At 39.7% G+C, this 22,587-nt stretch overlaps 1 protein-coding gene across 1 annotated transcript; it reads left to right on the top strand.

Annotated features, from left to right (window-relative positions):
- Positions 1–781: 781 nt before the first annotated feature.
- On the top strand, positions 782–21,787 carry gabrd (gamma-aminobutyric acid type A receptor subunit delta). The gene is made up of 9 exons (XM_075476295.1): positions 782–1,163; positions 11,697–11,812; positions 13,715–13,782; positions 15,972–16,192; positions 16,346–16,428; positions 16,574–16,711; positions 17,159–17,314; positions 19,184–19,395; positions 20,783–21,787. The coding sequence occupies exons 1-9, from the start codon at positions 1,096–1,098 to the stop codon at positions 21,107–21,109; spliced, it is 1,389 nt and encodes a 462-aa protein (XP_075332410.1). The 5' UTR covers positions 782–1,095; the 3' UTR covers positions 21,110–21,787.
- The last annotated feature ends 800 nt before the right edge of the window (positions 21,788–22,587 follow it).

A 22,587-nucleotide genomic window follows, 5' to 3' on the forward strand; every position in this document is an offset into this window, starting at 1 on the left:
TTTTTGATGCAGCCTTCGATGTAGCTTCCCTTTATTATTGGACTGTTTTTATTTGACATCGCATCAGACGTTTCATTTGCATTTGTAGACTTACATTTGATGGTTGAAACTGTGCACAGAAAGGAAAAGAGGAGGGAGGCGAGAGACAAAGAAGGAGATCTCAGGCTATACAACATGTCTTCTCTCACATTTTTTACAACTTCTTTTTTGAGAGAAGTATTTTCTACTGTGCTGATATTTAATCTTTGCTGATTTCCTATGGAGACCACAGTAAAGCTTTGATCAGTGTTTTAATGCTTTCTGTCAGAAACAGAATAATCTACATGCTGCTTTAGAGCAGAATTATGTAACAGTCTGGGATGGAGGGATGGATGTGAAAGAGAAGGTAGTTGTCACTGATAAAAAAAACAAACAAATTACATCTTGGTCCTATGAGAACCTGGCCATTTTACCACCAATAGGCTGTGTTCACAATTTCACTTGTTAAAAACCCTTCTACCCTTTTGTTTGTGTTCCAATTGGGAGAAATAATCTCCAACTTAATTTAAACTCTAATGGGGATGATTCCAATGTATCAAACATTGTAGTAAGCTTTCATGGAAGTCGTGTGTTTGTGACATGCCCTCTTACTGCCCTCCTTGGCCAGATTGAATCTAATGATAAGAGGCCAAGGGATCGACAGATTAGCGAGTCTCGCGCTCTCTCCATCCCTCCCTCTCTTGCTCCCTCCCTCCCTCCCTGGCTCTTTCCCTCCCTCAGTCTCTTTCTTCTCTGTTGCTGGATGACAGACGGCGGCAGCGGGCGGATTGTCTCGTTTGACCAGGAGTTTTCCCTCTTTTCTCTCAGGTCAGCTCTGCTCTCGCGCGCTCCCGGACGCGGAGGATTTGGGGGGTCTCACCATGGGGTCAACGCCGCCATCAGCTTCAACAGCAGCAGCGCAAGACTTTACTTTCCTCTCCGCAGCGCCGGATCACGAGGAGAGCGCACCAAAGTAGAATAAAAGAGAAAACAATAAACTGCGGGCATTTCTCGTTGATTTCCAACGCAGGAAACTTTTCCTTTGAAATACGCGTTATTTATCCAGAAGGTTGTGGAATGGAGATCCCAACTTTCCTGCTCTTTGGTCTCGCTTTGCTGTTCGTCGGTGGGGATATTTTCACCAGGTGAGATCTGCCTTGCTTTTGCCTTCTTGCAGGTGATCAAAAAAAAAAAAAAAAAAAAAATCAGGATAAGAAGTTGTATTGTAGTAATGTTTTGTTCAGTTCTGCCTTTGAAACATAAAAAATGATGTTGTGTCATGGATAAAAAAACGCATCTCACTTCAGTTCCTCCTCATGGTTCATCTCCTCCCACGACTTATCAATAATAATACACTTCGCGCTTTAACCTGGGTAAACTGAATAGCTTTAACTACATATTCATGCAAAATAGTTCTCCACACCCACAACGTGAAGTCTGTTTTCTTCTCTGCCTTCCCTCGAGCACATGAACCTGATGACACGATTTACATAATGCACCGAAAGAGAGTGTTAATTTAGATCAATATGAGGTGGCAGGTAATGTCATCCTCTTCCAGGCCTGTTGTGTAGGGGTCAAATATATCAGATGGCGCAATAAAGCGGATTAGAAGAGATCTCTGTGTCAGTGCCTGTCCAACATTTATATTGAGCAGAGCGGCATCTAGATGTTCAGTTGGGGGGGTTTAAGTAAAGGAATTAATGTCATCAGGTTGCCAATTGTGATCACTATAAGTCACTAAATTAAGGTTTTATGTGTGAATTGCAAAAACTGGGGACTTAATATGAGGCGAAAGTGAGATTTTCCAGCTGTCTCACAGTCCTCACACTGAAAAATCCTGTCAGTTTGTACTGCATTATACATCATCCTAAGATCTCTGGGAGGAAAATCCCTCTGCTTTAGTCCACCGACTGAACCGTACGTCTGAACTAGACGGTGTGTTTTAGTGCTGGTAAACTTTATGATCTTGTTTTCGTTACAAGCCTTCTAGACTTTCCTGTTTTGGTAGTTGCAGTCCCCTCATGATCTTTCCCACAAGCATACAGTCGGCATCTGCCACTATGCACACATGCTGCTGAGTGCTTCCACTGAAAAGGCCAAAGGGTGAAGCTACTTAAGCTTTGGGTGAAATTTGGCCAAATCACTTCTATTGTCCCTCCCGGCTGTTCACCAGCAGAGGGAGTAACAACTACTGTAATTGGATTTTCCTGCCTCCAGTCATCGCTGTTGTTATTATTTTGGTCTTAGTACAGTGCAGTGTTAGCTTTTTCTTGCACCTCATTATGTGTCAGCTCTGTAACACACACACACACACACACAATAACGCACACACTTACTGCTGTTCTGCCTTTGGTAGTTGAAAGTTGCAGTTGCTTTGTTTCCTCTCTCCCCCCGTCTCTGAACAGAATGACTCGGATTCTCTTTTTAGCTCCTCGTTTATCCATTCGACAATAAGTTGCTTAGCGAAGTCATTCCTTGCTACCTTTGGCATTGTGCTAATTTCACAGCTGAAGTGTCTCTTATTCTGCGGTTTACCGAGTGCTATCTGCATCTAATTAACAGTGGGGCATCTGTAACAGAGATTCCCTGAGCTGCATAAGATGAGAAAAGCATCAACTCCTTATCATCATTTGGGCTTCAATTAAACTGTACAGTACTGTCAGCAAATTCTACAAAAAGCCCAAAACCAACAATGACTGATCCTGCCAGCGAATAATATCGATGTAATCCAAAAAATCTACCTAAATGCTTCCTTCTGATGTGGTAAATACTTGATAGAGCACCAAATATGTTTTAATCCGTGGCTGAAAGGCCTAACAATGAGTACACTACAAACTAGCATGTCTATCTGTTTTTGGGGAGTGACTTAGCCTTTTTAAAAAAAAATAAAGCTGTAGGTTTTTGTTCTGTTTTTAAAGATTTATGTCCTGAGAGGTAGGACAGAACACTCACACTCAGGTTGTGTCTTAAATCACTCTTTCAATTTTCCCTAAATACTTGATAATTAGCTCTATAGTCAGATAAATCCTCATCATGCTGCATCATCAAAGGAAATCAATGACTTTTTTAGTCCTACTAACACCGGACTTTTAAAATACATGACATTTTTTTAGTTTGACTGAAGTTGTGCTAAATCAAATGTATAAAAGTAGCTAACCCAGATAATGCTGCTGAGAGTCAAAGTACTCCTGCATGTTTATGTTCTGTAAAAAAATTTATAGAGCTGTCAAAACTGTCCAAGTCACAGCTAGTTGTTTTGGTCTGTGATCTTACTGGTCAGCAAGAAGAAACACAATACTAACAAGCCGAAAAAAAGCATATCACCACATATCCCAGAGTTAATAAACCAATTCCCCTCCTGCGCCCGTTACACTGGGACACGGACAGTGGTTCATTTAGATGACCCAGTCAAGCTGTAACTGTAGCTTGACACTAAAAAGCTGCCACAGATTCAGATTATTAGCAGAAAGCAGTTTACCTGCTCTGGTTTTTTGAGTTTTGAGTCAGATGTTTCACACTCAGAATTCAGCCAAACAAAACGACAGAGAGTCAACATATGAGTCTAAAACTCCATCGTGTTTTTTTTTTTTTATGAAGAGACAAACAAAGAAAATATCTCACACTCTGCTGTGATTGCAGCAGATAAGTCAACAACAAGGCTGCTATCTGCTCACACAGACAGGAAGAGGACGGTAAATCAAGGCTCTAACCTGCACTCGCTCGCATGGCAAGCAGGTGCTAGGAGAGATGAGGGTATGACGCTTTAAAATCAATGAATTCACTCCAGTTGTTTGCATCACTATATTATCACTATATTATATTCTTTCCCCTCGTAGTTGTAAGTGTTAAGAATATGGACCGTGAAGATTAGATCCTTCATACAAAGTCGTATCAAACGATCAATTTGATGACCAGCAGCTGAAGCGGGAAAAATGTTACAAAAGCTCATGTGTAAATCTAAAACTAAACCACATCGGTTTGCAAAACCTTGACAACTTCAGCAAGCCTCCCAAGGGGGCCAATCAAGTAGTCTACTTCTAATAAAGATCCCTCAGCTCACGTTGGTTCTGATTGGGCCTCAAGGCAGCGTAATCTGGCCCTGATGATGAATGCTCTCAATTTCATCATATTTTACTGACCAATAAGAGAAGTTCCAGCATCACATTTCGGCAGAGGAAGCAGGACTTTGCTTTGCGAGAATGCAAAGATGTCAACATTTCGTGATCTTCACACTTGTCCTTCAACGTGCTCTCAGGTGACCCACCTCTCCTGACTAATTTGTATGAGAGGCTGAGTCAGCGGATAAATCCCTCCGAGTGTCCGGAGAGTACACTTCCCAATAACACAGTGATTTGATCGCGTTCCTCTGCCAGCGTGACCTCGCTTTGAAGCCTGACACTGCGCTGTCTTCAGGGTGAGCTGGTACAGGCACACTCCAGTGCCTCCGCTAACAGCCTCCCACTCACTTTGAGCCGACACACTTAAAATGAAATGAATATATAAATAAATAAATGAGACTGTTGATGCCTATAATTTATGCATATTCTATCTTTATTGATTAAATGCGTCTGAATTAATTTGTGTGGGAAATTATTTTTTAATAATTTAAAATATTCTGGATTAAAATATCTCAAATGAGCATAATGTATTTGAAATTCCATTTTAGCACATTAACAAAAAATAAATCAAATCAAATTTATTTGTATAGCACATTTCATGTACAAACAGTTCAAAGTGCTTTACATAAAATAAAAGCATTGCAGAAGGGAGTGCAAGAAGCATTAAAAATACATAAAATAATATAAAGAGAAACAAATAAAATCATTTAAATGAATTTAAAATCAGGCAACAGTCTAGATAAGTTAAAAGATATTTCATGCATAGACACATGAGAAAAGAAATGTTTTTAACCTGGATTTAAAAATGTCTACATTTGGTGAAAGTTTAATAAAGATTGAATGTTAAATAAACGTCACTGAAACGTATACTTTGAATATTTAACCTACCGATAAATATCCCCGCAGAACTGACCTCCTGTAAGTGTCAGTACCTTTTAAGAGCTTTTCTGGAAACTTTTTTCTATATTTGCTGCAGTTAATTGTTTCATCATAATTTTAGGTGTCCAATTTATTTTCCTTATTTTGCCCAGCATAGGAGCAGCATGTGGCAACGGGATGCAAATACTTAAGATAGAACCGGTTTTAAAACACTGGTGAAATCATTCAGAGGCTCGAACATGAGCCCTGCAGCCTCTCTAACAAAAAAAAAAACCCAGCTATACTTTCCAACAGCATATCTGCATATCTCTCTAAGTGCAATCATCTACAGTCACCATCACTGATTTTATCAAGACGAGGTAAAGATCCTGTTTTTTAGACACATCTGCACTAGAGGATCAGGGCTCAGAATTCTAAGCTGCTAAAGTGTCCTTCTGAAAGAATCCTTCCCAGATGTTCAGTATCTGACCTTTGACCTCACTGCAGAGGTAGAAGATTTGCAGAAAAGGGAAATCCTTGTTTTTCTTTATTTTCTTCTTTACAATCATCAAACAACAAAGAAGTGAGCAGAAAATATCTACTGCTCATCCCTTGTAAAGTCCAGAAAGCTTTATCTTTTTGAGTATGAATCCAATCATCTCCAAATTAGAAAGGGTCATTGGTTCTTTTTTAAAGTGGAGATGGCTTGCTTTAAAAGAAGCAGCTGAGAGCCACTACAGGGACACATTGGACTCCATCCATCGTGCTGCTACTGCAGGTTAGTCAGTCACCCACTAAAAAAGTATTTAAAAGCAGCTGGAGCTGAATCCTCACAACATAGGCCAGTTATGTTAAAAAAATTAAAATTTTTTTTTTTGCCTTGATTGGAATTAATTAACTTGCACTGCAATATAATCTCATTTGGTATAATTTTTAATTTAGGTGTATTCAATTATAGACTTCATGAGAGCAAAGAGATAAATTTGCATTTCAGCATAAACCTTAGGCAGAATACACTAGTATGCATTTCAGGCTTCAGTAGTCTCTCTTCTCATTGTGTCTAAATGGGATGACGTCTTGCATTGCTTATGTGAATTCTGATACCGTTGCTTTGCTTTGCCAGCGTAGCTTGTTGTGAAAAGTTAGAAATAGTTTAATTTTTCACGCGGCAGCTCAGGCACCAGCCAGTCAAATCATCTGACTGATGAGGATTCGGACCTTGTGACCGACTGTTGCTACAGTTCCACCGCCAAATAACGCATTCTTGAGAATGGTGCCAAAATCATCACCAAAAATGTTTTAAATAATAACAATAATAATGGTAAAGCTATAGTGGATAATGAGGCTTTAATACTTAACTTTTTAATCTCGTAGTGATTCCAACAAAGAAAGCAATATTAACATACACAAACTGTGGAAGGGGGCTGCACGGCGGTGTGGTGATTAGCTCCGTGGCCTCACGGCAAGCGGGTTCGATTCCCAGCTGGGGCCTTTCTGTGTGGAGTCTGCATGTTCTCCTCGTGTGTGTGGGCTCTCTCTGGGTACTCTGGCTTCCTCCCACCATTCAAAAACCACGTTGGACTAATTTGTGACTAAATGAGAAATGAAATGGTGGACTGTGATCTGCAGCACTCTCAGTTATGTAGAAACTGTGGACTCTAGTTGGAATAGTGTGTTCACTGAGGCCTGATGCGCAGCCCAGCTATTCGCTCGCTCTCACTGTTTGGACCAACTGGAAGTAACTTTGCATCAACAGGGCCTTTATTCTACATCCAAGACACTGAACACAGAGAACATTTAGAGAACAGTTATTGTGGATCCCGAGCCAACCTACGTATTAGTTCTGAGTTTTTTTAAGTGGAATGCTTGGACGGCAGTTGTCATTTGGGCAAAATTTCAACAAATTCTGAAAACATGTGAATATATTTAATACTGCGGATTAAAAATTTGATTGATTGTCCTGAAGTTATACCCCATCTATTGTACACCCAACATACCCACACCCACCCCTCCACGTCAGAACCGACTCTGGCAGAGAAATAGTTCTGCCTCAGTGAAGCATTTATAAAAAAAGAGAAAATGTTTTTCACGATGAAACATTTTAAAATGCTGCCATTTGGAATAGTTTTCTCAATGTGTAAACGTGATTTCAGAACTCATAAAAGCTTATAAAGGTCTCACTACAAAACAATATTTGCTTAATTTATTATTCTTGTTTTTAGTTTTTGACCACTTTGGGCATTATGAAGAAATGTTTTCTTTGCACAGAACGTTTCTCATTAGCAGCGGACATAATGAGAACAGTTCATTCAGAAGTGCTCGGCAACAAATTACGAGAGTAGACATTTAATTTCTTGTGGGGATTCACTTAACAGGTTTAGGAGTCGACTCATTCTGCCCCCCCCCACCAGCAGCAAGCCCTTGTTTGACTGGTGTAAAGTTATTTTACGTCATATAGTATTGAAGTATTATATTATATTACAGTCAGTAAAACACATTAAAATATATATATATATTTAGTTATATAAGTTGCTTCTGAGACTCCATATTTAAATATTTAATGTCTGCAGCATTATTAGAGTGCTAATGTTGTCAGTAAAAAAAAAATCCGGAGCCTTTATTGCTAATCTAATGCAGTGCAAGCACACATAAAAACATAAATATGAAGCAGCTGTTTACAGAATGTTTAATTTATTGATGTTGCATTTTCATTTATTCAATTGGATTTTGATACCACTTATTGCAGTCTGTTATCTTTCACCCATGCCAATAAAACTAGCAATGAGGATCAGGGGAATGACATTCGTGTTCAGGTTACTGTGAAACTAATGAGGCTGTTAGTAACGTTCATGAAAAGTTGCCATCAGTCTGAGTGAGGCTGCTCCTCTCGTGTCCCCATCTGTTAAATGTAAGCTCATAAACAGACGGGAGATCCAGAACCCGGCAGAGATGTGTAATGAAAGTGAAAGATCGAAGGAGAAGTAGCGTCTGCTCTTAGCTGTATCTTATGAATGAAGGGGTGAGAAAATGGAGAGATGCAAATGCTTAGTGAATTTTCCCAGAAAGCCATCAAATGTGCAAAAATGTGCACATCTGTTGACAGAAAACAGCGATGTTTGTTTTCCCTCTGGGAGCTCAGAGCTGAAGAAATCTCACTTTTTCTCATGGGAACTGTAAATGTCACAGTAAACCTGTGTTCCTGATCAGTGTAGACATGTGGCATGGCAGAAATGAACACAAAATTACACAAATGGTGTGTTTCAGTGAGATTCGTCTCTCACATACACACACCGCCACGTAGTCTCCTCCCCTCTTTGAGGCCTGTTTGACCTTGGTTGCGAATGTCTTGAAGGAAAAGCTTTATTTCCAGATTTAGAAACTACCAATTAGTGAAGAAATCCAGGAGTCACAGTGATTAATTAATTCACCAGTGCTCCCATTTTCTTTTTCTGTACACGACAGTTATTGCCAGACTAAAGATACATCTGCCACTTCAAAATGGAACCGCTGTGAAAATGTTGATGACATTGCAGAAATACATTTCTTTTTTTAAAACTGTTTTGTTCTTGTGATCTTTCCGTGTGGCTGTGCCATTCAGTGCTTTGACTTGGCTTTCTTCAAATGTAAGCCTCATTTTAAAGGTCACCAAATGGCTTTTCACTGTTTGTCAATGAGATCCCCTTCGATCAATCCTCCTGTGGTCCATTTTCTAGTCAATGCCACCGGCAGCCTTTGTGACTCTGAATGAATGTCAGAGAAACCTTTACGTGGATTGACTTTATTCATTTTTTTGCAGAACAGTCAGATGCTTCAATTCTAGCTGATAGTTTTGTGTCAAGAAATCGATTCTTCTCCACAGTGATTATCTGAAAAAACATAACTGTTGAGGGATTTGGTCTGTTTTCAGTTAGAATATACGATTTAAAACTCCCCTTTCACTGTTTTAGAATACAAAACTGCCACCTGGTGGTATCTGAGCTGTGTTGCTGTTGTCAAATCATCCAACACTGGGAATTTGGCCGGCAGTGTAGAGCCCTTGCAGGTTTTTTTTTTAGGTTGTGATAGCCTCAGGAGACTCCCTTTAAACTTACTTAAATTTTTTTTTTTTTAAATTCCCTGTCATTCCCCTCATGACATATTTACATAAGAGAAAATGCATGTGGGGCACAGCATGTTGTTCAGCCCGGCTGTGTGGAATCTGAGGCCAGCCAGGCTTTAATCAGAGAGGCTTTTAAATGCTAATACAGTACAGATTTTTGAAGGGATGAAGCTGATGGTTGGAATTTTTGTGCAGACATTCAGCATTTCAGAATTTAATCACTTTTATGCTGAAGTCTTCAAATGACAAGCTGGTTTTCATGACAGAAAATATCAAATTGGTTATATGTTTGTTATTATTTCTGTAAGCTGAAGAGGCCCGGTATACCTTCCACAGTCTTCAATTTAGACAACCTGTATGCATCGTCGTATAAGAGCATTTTGTTTTAATGATTCCCAATGTATACAACAACATAAATGCTAACAACTCTCTATCTGTCATTACTCTAATTTCTTTAGAATTCTGCTCTGCATCAACAGTAATACAACAAAAGTCACGTCATGCACTTTTCATCGTTTCCAAAAACACATTAATAAAAAGTTAAAATCAAGGACTTCCATAGCCTGGAATAAAAAGCAAACTATACCAGGATTAGATTTAGCAGCATTAATGAAAACATTCACCAATCAATCAACAGAGAGAGATATCGCTGAAATGGATATGGGTCCATAGGGAAGTGTTATTGGCATCTCTTTTCAGCTCTTTTAACCTCCTGCAGCTCATTATTTGGTTCCCTTAAATGCTGTTTTCTGGTTTCCTTTTATTTTCACAGCTCTAATTAGCACAGAGTCCAGCCACAGCTGGCAGATGTTTACAGAAACCAACAAAATAACCGCTGAAATTAGTCGACCATTTAAAAAAGTTACTGTTTTTCATGCTTTAGCCGCTGACTACATGAAAGAGAATCTTTCTCAGGGGTGACTAGCTTTAAAGATATTCTAACTTTGCTCCGTGTATGCTAGATGTGTTAGGAGGTTAAGCAAAATGTAAAAGAGACGTTACTCTGTATTAATTGGGATGTTAAAACTGGGGTATGTTTACCACTGTCTTGCATCACCTCTTTCAAAAACCCTTACACACACCAATTTGTGTAGCTTTTAAAGTCAAATCTTCTTCATTTCAGCTGCTCAACAGCCTCCTTTGTTGTATTTTTTCTCATTTAATAATGCATCAAATGCCTTTGGTGGATGACAGATGTGGAATGGAAGGCAGGATAGTTTAGCACTCTTTTACGTCACAGCCATGCATATGTTAAAAGTGCAGAATGGGGTTGACAGAGTGTCTGTATCTTGTTCATGTGGTTTTCAGAAGTGCTCCTGAGCCCATGCTGTTTCACTACAGAGTCGTGTTAGTTTTTAACCTAAAGCTGAACGCTGTCGAGTTCTAGTTTTGAGCCTTGTCTTGTTTTTCTTCAATTACTTCAAATGTTAACATGTAACCTAGATATTATTAACCACAGATGATGAAATCCCCAAACTCTTTGACAGTGCTGACCCCCCAATCTCTTTACTTACCAAATACTCCACCTCTCTGGGAATCACCTTCTGTATTGAATCATGTTTCTAACCATCCATCCATTTTCTATACCCTCTTAATCCAATTCAGAGTCATGGAGAGCTGGAGCCTATACCAGCTGCCATTGGGCAGGATACTTCCTGAAGGGGTTGCCAGTCCATCACTCAGCCATGTTTCTGATTATTAATTTGATTAGAAGTGGGATGTTTCTCCAGTTGTGCTCAATTAGCATGTCATATGTTGTTGTTTCTTTTAGCCTTTTATTGGTCTTATCGCAACTTTTCTTAAACTGGCATTAATTTCAAAATGACCATATATTTATTTGGTCATTACATAACATATGTGGTCACAAACTTTGATAACTCAATTTGCAAATCACTGCTTTTTTTATTTTAATGTTATTTGTTTGCCAAATTGTTTTCTTTGTCAACTTTATTATTGTGTTTGTGATATTGAAGTGAACTGAATAATACTTCATTAATCATAAAAGGAAATTATTTTGCAGCATAAAGAATCAATACCAGGTATTTGTGAGTAGCAGTAATTGTGCTTCACAAAAAAAGCCATTGTGCAGAGTCATTGCTGTGGGCAGGAGTGACCTGCTGTAATGTTCTTTGTTGCAGTGGAGCTGAAGAAGCCTCTAACTGAACACACTTTGTTGTTTAATCACTATTCATTATGTCGAGTTGCTTTTTCCTGATTTTTCTTTAGATAATCAGCTCCAGAGCCTCCAGAGCACCAGCACAGAGCCAGCCTTCTTTATTAGTTTGTTCATTTTTTGTTTAAATATATGTTTTGCAATAGCTGTCACTCTGTGCTATAAGATGTCAGTATTTCTTTATCATATTACAATTTATACAACCTTTAGAAGCTTAAAGTGATAAATGCCCTTGTCTGCTTGTCTTGCTTGTAAATGTTTTAAATGTTCAAACAGTGTTATTCACAGAGCAGCAAACAGTTAAAACTGTTTGATTTGTTCTCATAAATGTTCCTAACGGTATCCTAGGCTCTGGCAGGTTTTCCTGTGGACACATGGCATTGTCAGATGACCCCTGAAGGCTGCTGTGTTTGCTGTTTGTCTCCTTTAGGGCCATGCTGAGTGACATTGGGGACTATGTAGGTACAGGCCTTGAAATATCCTGGTTACCTAATCTGGATGAGTTAATGAAGGGCTATGCCAGAAATTTTCGCCCTGGGATAGGAGGTGAGTATGAGATCTAGAGCTTGTGGTGTTGGGTTGACGTTCATCTCCTCACATTTACAGCCATCCTTAGCATAACACAACGCAAGTCCCACGCACAGGAATATGGATGTTTACATTTCATTTTCCAATTCCATTATTCTGGTGTCTTTGTTTTAATGCTTTTTTTTTCTTGTGCTACATTAGAACAAAGCTGTGTTTATATTCTGCAAGTACCTGCTTTGGTTCTTCTAAAAGGTCAATCCTTTGTTAAGATCACAAAGAAATATTCAGGCACAGAGGCTTTACTGAAGGGAATATGGGGGGGGATGCCCCTCAAGGACGAGCTGGAGAGGAGGGGTAGCACAAGCACTGTGCACCCCTCAAGGACTTTGCTAAGAATGGCTGCCAAATGTGAAACATCCAATGACCACAGCAATAGATTTCTCAATCTCACAGCTTAACTCAGCTGGGCAGAGGTGAAACTGTGGGCCAAAGTGGTGCCGTGACCACACACGCTGCCCTGCACGTCCGCTCAGACCATCATAACACAATATCACGTGGTCACTACATTTCTATGGATGTTCCATTCTGCAGGGCTGAAACAAGGGGCTGTGATGACCATTGCGGAATCATGTCTGTTATTCTGCGCAATTCCCTCCATTCAACTCACACCCCCATAACTCCTGATGTGAAGTTATATTTGTGTCAAAAACACAACATGAATATGAAATGTAGGTTTTTGCATCTTTCGAATGAAACAAGTATGACATTGTGCAGACAAACATTTGAGAAGTTCTGTGGAAGCAAAGTGATGTAGAGCTGCAGAACATCCTTGCAGTCACTTCGCTTTGGAAAAGAAAAAAAAAAAACTTTGACGTTTGTCTTTATAAAATACTTGTGGATCTTTTCATCAACTTTGTTGCAGTGAACAATGAGCAAAGATTCAGTAATGCTCCACAAATGGATTTGTGTGGCTGAAGAGGAAAATAATACTTTTGGACCAAAATATTTGTCCTGCAACAAATGAAAAAAGACGTGTGGATCTCTGTGTGTTACGCGAAACATTTAATTCATTCATCAGATGCGTTGTGCAACTGACTTAGTTTAAGTGTGCACAACCCTCATATCACAAGTCATTAAAATGGGAAGTAAAATCAGTGTTAACGGGATAGTCATGATAAAACCATGCAGTGTGTTTAATTCTAATATGCATGAAAATTAATTTCATGCGTGACAGTAAATATTTACTTGCAAGCAGTATATGCACTGCAGAGTACTGTGTTAAAAAGAAGATTTTTACGACATCATAAACACTCCCTCTGCTGATTTAGCCATACAATAAACATGCCATTATGAATCACCTCACACGATATAGCTAGTGTGTGGCCCGCAGGAAATATAACTCGCCAGAAATGGGTTTTGGGAGGTGTTGAATGTTGCGGAATAGCAATGTATGATTCCCTAATGTTCAGTGTAAACAGCTTTTCTCTTCTGCATCAGTGGGCACCCCTGTAGCTTCTTCGCTCCAGCATCCGATCACTGAGGCACACTCCGTGCTAATCATATGGCAAACCGTTGAGTGAAAACACAACGCCATATGTGTATGTGTGTGTGTGTGTGTGTGTATGTGTATGTGTGTATGTGTACATGTTTGTTGTCAGAAGCTCACTCTGTGCAAGTCCATGAGAGCCTAGTGCTGTTTATGAATGCCCACAGCGTGATGTGCCGCTTAGCATGGTTAAACTGGATAATGCTTAATCTCTGTGTAGGAGTGTTTGAGACGTGGGAAGATGATGGGCGGGAGGGTGATAAGGTGAGGATGGGAGGGGCGGATGGATTCAGAATGAGCAGAGGTGTGTGGGGGTGTGTTTGAGTTGGGGAGGCAGCAGGTTTTGCCTTGTTTTCTCACTTTTTCCTCTGTAGGTCCACCGGTGAATGTGGCCATGGCTATCGAAGTGGCCAGCATTGACCACATCTCTGAAGCCAACATGGTAAACCACACAATCTTTTTCTCCTTTTTATGCTGAGGTTGTATATCACCACGCCATGTCACACTGCTGCAAAGATTAAAGATTTGCTATTTACATAATCCTGATTTATCCCATTTCAGGGTTTGAAAGTGCTCAGTGTCAACATATGTGGCACGTTGTCAGATAATTTGGTAGTTACATGTTTTTTTGGTCAATGAGAATCAAAATCTATAGAGAAGGTATATATCTAATATATATAAGGTATATATATTTAATGTCCGCTACAAAGTCCAAATTACAAATATGAGCACTCAACAAGCCGTTTGTCTAAGAAAAAAGACAGATGCAAATACAAACCAAGAAATTGTCTTCATCAGTCTTTACACAACTGAAGTGAGGAAATTCAGCCTGATGTGGAAATAAGCTGCAAAAACAAAACAAACCGAAACACTGCAATTTACCTCGTTCATATGAAATGAAGGTCAAATCAAAACAGTGCTTACATCTTGGCTCAGTATTCCTCCACCACAGCTGACGGTCGACTTCAGCAGCTTTGTGAGTCACCATGGCAACAATGAGTGTGCCCCAGCCATCTTCCTCACTTTTTCATTTCCGCTGGAATCATTCTGTTTGTGTGAGCTGCTGCCGGTGTTTCTCTGTTTTGTTGTGTTTTCTGTGTTCAGATTGATGGAGATTTTTTTTTTCCTGCTTTTCTTCTGCTCTTTTAATCATTTCTTGTTATTTCTGAAGAGGTGCATTGAACAAGCCAAAAAAGCTGAAAACTATGAACTGATGAGTTCTTTTAACAAACAGTTATACATTTCATACCTATGCAGAGTAGAGATAACACTGATGTGATCATAGTGATAGTGAACAGTATTATAATGAGTTCAGCTCAAGGATTATCTCTCCATACAAAGAATGGTCTGTTTGATTGAGGATGAGTCTAGATTTTGAATCATAATGGTATTAGTGTCAAATTCTCATTCTTCAATGAGACACAATAGACAATAAGATAACAGAGTTAATATAATTTATACCCTCTTAATCTGTTGAATCCATTGACTTGTTGATGCATGATGTAAGCAGTGACAAAGATCACTAGTAGCAACAAAAGAAGGGCGGAATTGGACGGAGGAGAGTTTTTGACATCATCTCTCCTAAACGACAGAACACGTTGCTTGCAAATGACTCACAAAATTACATGTATGAGTATGAAAATATGCAACTGTATTTATAGCGACAATGCCATAGATGAGAGGCGGAGGGTGTTCCAAACATGATCAGAGAATGATACAAAGACTAGCACCCAGGAGACATGAGCTCGAAACGTGTGGGCCCACACGTTTCTTTGCTTTGTTTTTTTAGTATTTTATGGGGTTTCGGCACTAAAACGGGTTGTTTTTGGAAAAGATTATGGTTTGGGATCAAACAGAAAGAAGAATGATTAATTATTGATGATCAAACTGAGTACTGAGAGCCAAAAAATGAAAAGCATTTATTTGTCTCTCGCAACAGACAATTTGACGTGTCATAGAAAAAAGCTCAGATGAATTAATGATGACCACATTGCACTAAGGACAGGTCCTGTTTTGTATGTATGCTGCTTCATTGTGCTTTTTTTTTATTGTGACAAGTCAAAATGTCCATTGAAAAAGCTCTGTTTGGGCTCATGAGTGACAGATATCCCCCACATTGCAACAAGTAAGGTTATTATCCAGCGGTTTACTTTTCCACTGCCTCTAAGTGTGCGATGAGTGAGTTTTTAAAAGTGAGTCTTTTTATGTCGAGGTTCAAAAACACAAAAACATAGTCGACAGAACTCCTCAGTACAGCCATTCCTTATTTAAGCTCTCAGTTAAACATTTGGTTCTATACATGAGGATACCATCAGTCTATCTTAGGCTTGAGTTTTATGGAAAATTTAGAACTGCGCAATAAAACCTTTTGTTTTTCAGCCTCTGAAGAAACTAGACAAATAAAATGAAAATGATCTGATAGGTAAAACCTTCAGTTTTTATTGTAAATCTACTCACGTTGTCTTGAAAATATTGAGGAGACATGTGCATCCCTCCAGGCTTGAAAGGTAAAAGGATGCACGTATCGCTTCAGGTGATAATCGGTTCAATCGCAAAACATTTGCTCTGTTGTCATTGTTCTTGATACAAATTGGATTTATGGAGGGGAGCGCTCTGTGCTGTTTGTGACAGGACTACACCATGACCGTGTACTTGCGACAGAGCTGGCGCGATGACCGCCTCTCCTACAATCACACCAACAAAACTCTGGGGCTGGACAGTCGGTTTGTGGACAAGCTTTGGGTTCCTGACACCTTCATCGTTAATGCCAAATCCGCTTGGTTTCACGACGTGACTGTGGAGAACAAGCTGATCCGCCTGCAGCCCAATGGAGTCATTCTATATAGCAGCCGGTATAAATAGACGATTGTTTTCACTCTTTTTTTTCTTCTCTTGTAGTGTCTTTCAAGTCATTTTTAATGTTATGCACTTCAGCTGTACCTGAATCAAGACACAACTATGACCTCAAACATTCAGTTGGATTAAGTGGTCTGTCCTGTTTCTAGAATCACTTCGACGGTAGCGTGTGACATGGACCTCACTAAGTATCCCATGGATGAACAGGAGTGCATGCTGGACTTGGAAAGCTGTAAGTTGTGGTTTACCTAGAGCATTCAAAGTTCTCTTCTCAACACATAGTTCAAGAAAAATAAATCAAATGTTTACTTTTGTGCATTTTAGCAAGCTGATAAAATGTGTGGCTGTCATGTATTTCCTTTTTTGTTTTGTTCAAGATGGTTACTCCTCAGAGGACATTGTGTATCACTGGTCGGATAGTCAGAGGCACATCCATGGACTTGACAAATTGGAGCTCTCCCAGTTCACTATCACAGACTACCGCTTTGTCACAGAGATGATGAACTTCAAATCAGGTGAGCAGGCGGCACTCATGTTTTGCTGTTTTTCCTTCTCTTGTAAGGGTTATTCATGGCTGGCACAGTTAGTTTGTGCTGTATTGAGTTTTTTGGACTGGCTTTCCTCTTGTATCTGAGAACTCTACTTATTCTTTTTGAAGCTGGGCCTTTTTAAATTGCAGGCACCTCTGTAGTGATATTCTATGCATAGAAGGAATGGATCACGACAGTTTCTCCTGAATCAGGCAGGAGATTTAGGAGATGGCAGGAGCTGCAGCTGGCAAGATGCAGTCTGAAACGCCATCATATTTCTCATGTCTTGAAGTTTTGCCAGTAGGGGCACGTGTGAGCAGACAGACGCTCCCTCACACCCCTGCTGCCTGTGAAGAACAATACGTTTATTGTGGATAATTAGCTTCTTCAGTTCTACAATTAAACAGGGTGTCTTTGTTTTCTGTTTCCCAGCGGGACGATTTCCAAGGCTCAGTCTTCGCTTCGAGCTGAGACGTAATAGAGGCGTCTACATCATCCAGTCATACATGCCTTCGATCTTACTGGTTGCCATGTCTTGGGTGTCCTTTTGGATCAGCCAATCAGCAGTCCCCGCTCGTGTGACCTTAGGTTGGTAATAAATTCCTTTTCTATTTGACTTTCCCTCTTGTCTTTGAAGGTAAAAATGTGCTGGAAGTGATGAAGAGGAAAGTGCAATTTACACAGCAGGACTACAGCCTTGTACACACAAACACAGGAATTTTGACAAACTAAATTTTTCCCTTCTTGATCAACCCTCAATGTGCAGTCAATAACTGTCATTATTTAGCAGCAACAACCACTTTATTCTCAATGTTATCCCACCAACTTGGGAATCATCCGATTTAAAACCAGCAAAAGTGGCAGTTGGAAATGTGTTTGTATTTGCCAGTGGGCAGAAAACACAAAAATCAAAATACCCATTTTTATGTGCACAGGACCTTATTGTCTCTCTAGAGGAAAGAGCACATAATCACCAAAGTTACCATCATTAGCAGCAGTTCAGGCTTTATCGTCCTCAGTAATAACTTTCTGCAGAAAATGTCAGAGCATCCATTCCTGTCGGTTAATTAACTGTGAAATTTTAAATGAATAACAAATTGCTGGAATTTCAGCCTATTAACGAGACTCAGGCAACTGCAGGGGCCAAAGACACACAGTTGCGGGACACACAGACATTCTTATAGATTGACAGGGACCCTGAATTTCTGCAATACGAATCAAGTCAGTTGACAAGTCTGTGCAGTCACCACAAACTGCAGAGTACACTGGTTATTGCAGAAAGCTTTCAGCACACCTCTTTAAGTCATACAAAGGGGACTGGAGTCTTCTACCCTCTCGGTGCAACAAGCTATAAGACCTGACATTAATATCTGTTCAACAGCTCTATGGTGCATATATATTATACATATATATATTGAGGGGACATCAAGATCGCTTGGACTACTTGGATCCTCTGAGTTGCATATGATTATTGTATAAAGAGCTAAACCATTAGTGCCTCGGAAACACATGTCTGAATGTTGCCCCTCCCGGCTCTAGACTTAGACTTTCTTTATTGTCATTGCACAAAAAACACAGGTGAGTCTTGACAACGAAATGTCGTTACTTGGCTTCCAGTCAACAGCGCTAAAATTTTGAAAGCTATACAGTACTATACAATACAATATAAATAGGTATGGAAGTGCTATGTGCCAGCACTCGGAATAAAAAAATATAAAAAATAAATAAAATGCACTTAGTGCAAAAATATTGCTAAATATTGCACTCAGCCTTAGGGAAATTGCACAAACAGAAGTGTGTAGTTCGACCCCAGGTACAATGTAAAATACAGATGTGCGAGTATTGTCCATGTCCATGAGGGGGGCGGGGGGGTTGTTATGTGGGGGAGATGGATGGATGTGCGTTAAGCAGTCTTATGGCCAGGGGGAAGAAACTGTTCCTCAATCTGGTTGTTCTGCAGAAGATGCTTCGGAACTTTCTGCCGGACGCCAGCAGGGAGAATAGTCCATGGTTAGGGTGGGTGGGGTCTGTGAGGATCTGGTGGGCTCTGGACAGGCAGCGCCTGACTCTAGCTGTCAACCAGTCAGCATTCGATCAGTGAGTAGCATCGTTTCCGGAGCTTGAATATTGTCAGTTTGTGAGAGTCTTAAACTGAAACAAGTGGTTCATTCAGGGGAGGACCTTGCTCGCTCTGAGAGAGACAATCCTGGCTTTCAAAACAATGAGCTGAGCTTACGAGAAGTGAATACAAGTCACATAAAGGGAGAAAGGCTGTGCAGCCTGGTCAGATCATCACACCTCTTTATTAGAAAATCACTTTTTGCTGCCATATTAAGGCTTTAAATAAGTGCATATCTTTAAGGAATTCAAATTCTTACAGTCTGATAGCTTCCTACGTAGAACCATGTTTAAAAACCAGATTGAAGCCCAGTCTGTAATTTGCTGTTCTTTCTATAGGGATCACTACTGTTCTCACCATGACCACCCTGATGGTGAGCGCCCGCTCCTCCCTGCCACGAGCATCAGCCATCAAAGCTCTGGATGTCTACTTCTGGATCTGTTATGTGTTTGTGTTCGCAGCCCTCATTGAGTACGCCTTCGCTCACTACAACGCTGACTACAGACTCAAAGAGAAGGCCAAGGTGAAGGCCAACAAGCTCAGCTCCGAGGTGAGCATATAATTTCCGACATAAATTCCTGTCGGAAGACGATAACAATGCACTGTTTTGGTGGGGGGGTAATTGTGAGTACGGAGCATGCCTCTTAAACGCAAACTTTAGCTGAACATCAAGCTTGCGTGATGACAAGCATCCATTCCACTGACCTTCAGCATGAGTGAATCTGTGTAGAGCAAGATGGGAAAATGGATCGTTTCCTTACAGCGAGTAACAGTGATTTTCATCATACTGTCAGCCTCTTTTGTTGTAGATGTACATCTTGACTGAGGTGTACCTACAGAATAATAAACAGCTGTTTTTGCAAATTCTAATTCGTATAGACTCGAGATTACCTGCCAGACTATATGAAAAGGCAAGTGATGATGACGCAACCGATTAAAAGGGAAAATTATAGTGGCACAATTGATGTAGACTTTCCATAATTTCAGCAAATGCTTGTATACTAGTATAATGTTACCAAAAGTGTTGGAACAACTGTCAATGCTATGAGAAGAAAACAACAATCTGATAAATAGTAGCTTCCCTTTAAAAATCAAGACTTAATTATCTAATATCCAAAGAAAAATCAAGAAAATTTTGTCCCGCTGTAAAATAAAAAAATAACTTTATTCATCCCCCAATGGGGGAAATTCAAATTCGTCAAGTAGCTCAAAAAAATTATAAATATTTACAATGATTTTATATTAACAACAACAATAATAATACCAATTCTAGTAAAAATACTACTACTAACTAATAATAATAAGAAATGACTAAATAAACAACTAAATAAAAAAAAAATAGAAAAAAAATTAAAAAAAATAAAATGAAAAAAATAAATAATAAAATAAAATAAAATAAAATAAAATAAAATAAAATAAAATAAAATAAAATAAAATAAATGATATAAAATATACCTCCATAGGTAAGTAAAACCAAAAACAACTCTAGGTATAAATTGCTATCCAAGATAGTTACCGTTTCACATGTCTGCATTATCAGTGATAAAGAGATAAAGGCATATACAAGTAAGCAAAAAAAAAAAAAAATTTACAAAACAGCAAAAATCATCAAGTACTCATGCTCAGCATGAATTAGAGAGTACATGCAGTCTTTGGTATGAGGGAGCAGGTTGGACAAAGTCTGTACAGACTTATTTTGTATTGGTGTGAAACGATTGCCTTTTATTTCTGGTTAAATTTTAGGCATCAAAACCATTGTTAAAAGTAAAAAAAAAGTTCTGTTTTGGTTCTGGAAGTGAGACCAGACTCATTTAAATCAGAAAGCTGGGATTCTACGTATTCGTAATTTTCAGAAATTAAAATGATTGTTATATAAATGTTGAAATTGAAACTTCTGTCTGGTAAATGCTTACAAGCTTTTCTCCCTCTCCCCACAGTCCATTGTAAAGAACGGCAAACAGGCCATGGTTCTGTTTTCCCTGTCGGTCACCGGTATGAATCAGGGCGTGGTTATTTCTAACCGCCAAGGCCGAACGCAGCACTCTGGCAGTGAGATCCCGGGGGAGGGTGGCACGGAGGAGCCGGAGCCGAGGAGGAGAAGATCCAGGCCGGAGGAGGAGAGTCAGGAAAAGAAGAAGAAGTGCTGTTCCAAGTGTGTTTGCAAGCCCATTGATGCAGACACCATCGACATCTATGCCAGAGCTGTGTTCCCCTTTACCTTTGCTGTGGTGAATGTGATCTACTGGGTGGCGTACACCATGTGAAAAGGAGGCAGAGCTGTACAGAAGAAACTGCTGGAGTTCTACCACTTTAATGCTGGCAGACTGATGCAGCTGAACAAAACTGCAGGCTTCAGCAAGAATAAACTTCAGGAAAATGAAGCATATAACAGCCTGTGAATATGGAAATATGGTAATTCATGGAAATAGTTATGAGTTTAACAACTGTTAAGAGGACTTAAATATATAAAAAACTACAGATAGAGTTGTATAAAGGCAAAGGACTGTGTTACCCGCTGGAGCTTCAGATTCACAGTGTATACTGTTTAATAAAGATTTTAACACGTCATCTCACTGTATGAGCTAAACAGAAAACACTACACGAGATCATCTCATTCAAACACTTGCATTGAGAACAAGCTCTCTACTGAACAAACACAAATAATCATGGTTAGCCAAACTCTCCTCTGTGAGCCGCCTGTTATCTCACAAAGCAAAACACCTCCCAGGCAAGACGACGACGAGATGAGGTGTACTGCTATTCTGCATGGCTGATAACTCATTCACCCTCTTCCCCACCACCACTACCCCCTTTTCTATTTTCTTTGGTCCTCCACCCATTTTTTTTTTGTTGTTCATTTTCACATTTAGGATACCATCTGGAGTGTCTTATCTTCTTTTGCCAGTTCTGCCTCCTTCCTTGTCATTAAAGGACTTCCTCCACTACCTGTGTGTGTGTGTGTGTGTGTGTGTGTCCGCGCGTGCATTTCTCTCCTTGCTTCAAATAATCGCTTAAATCCAAAGTTTGTGGGTTTTATGAAGAAAATAAAAGGTTGAAATTTATTCTGGCAGCTGCAATTTGTATACTATGCATGAGTGTTCAAATCCAAAATACTTTTTTTGATTATGAATACCTTCCAGAAACTGTGCTCCATTAATAATTTCATACCCGTGTCTGTCCTTTGACTGAACTGAGAAATTGATTTCAGGAAATTTCTAGATGAGAAAGCACCCGCTGCTCCCCAGACGGATTAGTTTTAACACTGCAGCATATGCTCCAGGAAAAATCACTGCACTCCCCAGTAGTCATGTCATTTTTCCAATTTATTAGGTGACTCACAGTTCTAGGAATTCAACAGCTTAAATATGCAGTAACTACTCTGATTAAATCCTCAGTACAAAATAGTAGTAAGGGGCTACAAAAGTAAAAAAAAAAAAAAAGCCCCTGTTTCTTTGAGAGAGAAAATCGGTGCAGGTGGATTCTGCATGTTTCATGAGAAGTAATGACAGTGTTGGGAATTTGCTGTTCTGCTGCCTCGCTCCTCTGACTGCCTTCTTCTCCACGACAACGACAGCTGAAGCCCTTGAATCTAACTGGAGTCCTGTGTGTCTATGTTCAGTGACATGCAGGAAATCATCTGAAGAAAAAGTTCAAGTGGGAATACAGAACTGGGAGGAAAATACTTCCAGAAACAGAAGCTCACCTGTCTTTGAAAGAAAACTCTGTTACAAACCCCCCCCCC

Source organism: Odontesthes bonariensis, chromosome 10 (assembly GCF_027942865.1).
Source record: "Odontesthes bonariensis isolate fOdoBon6 chromosome 10, fOdoBon6.hap1, whole genome shotgun sequence".
NCBI classification, from domain to species: Eukaryota; Metazoa; Chordata; class Actinopteri; order Atheriniformes; family Atherinopsidae; genus Odontesthes; species Odontesthes bonariensis.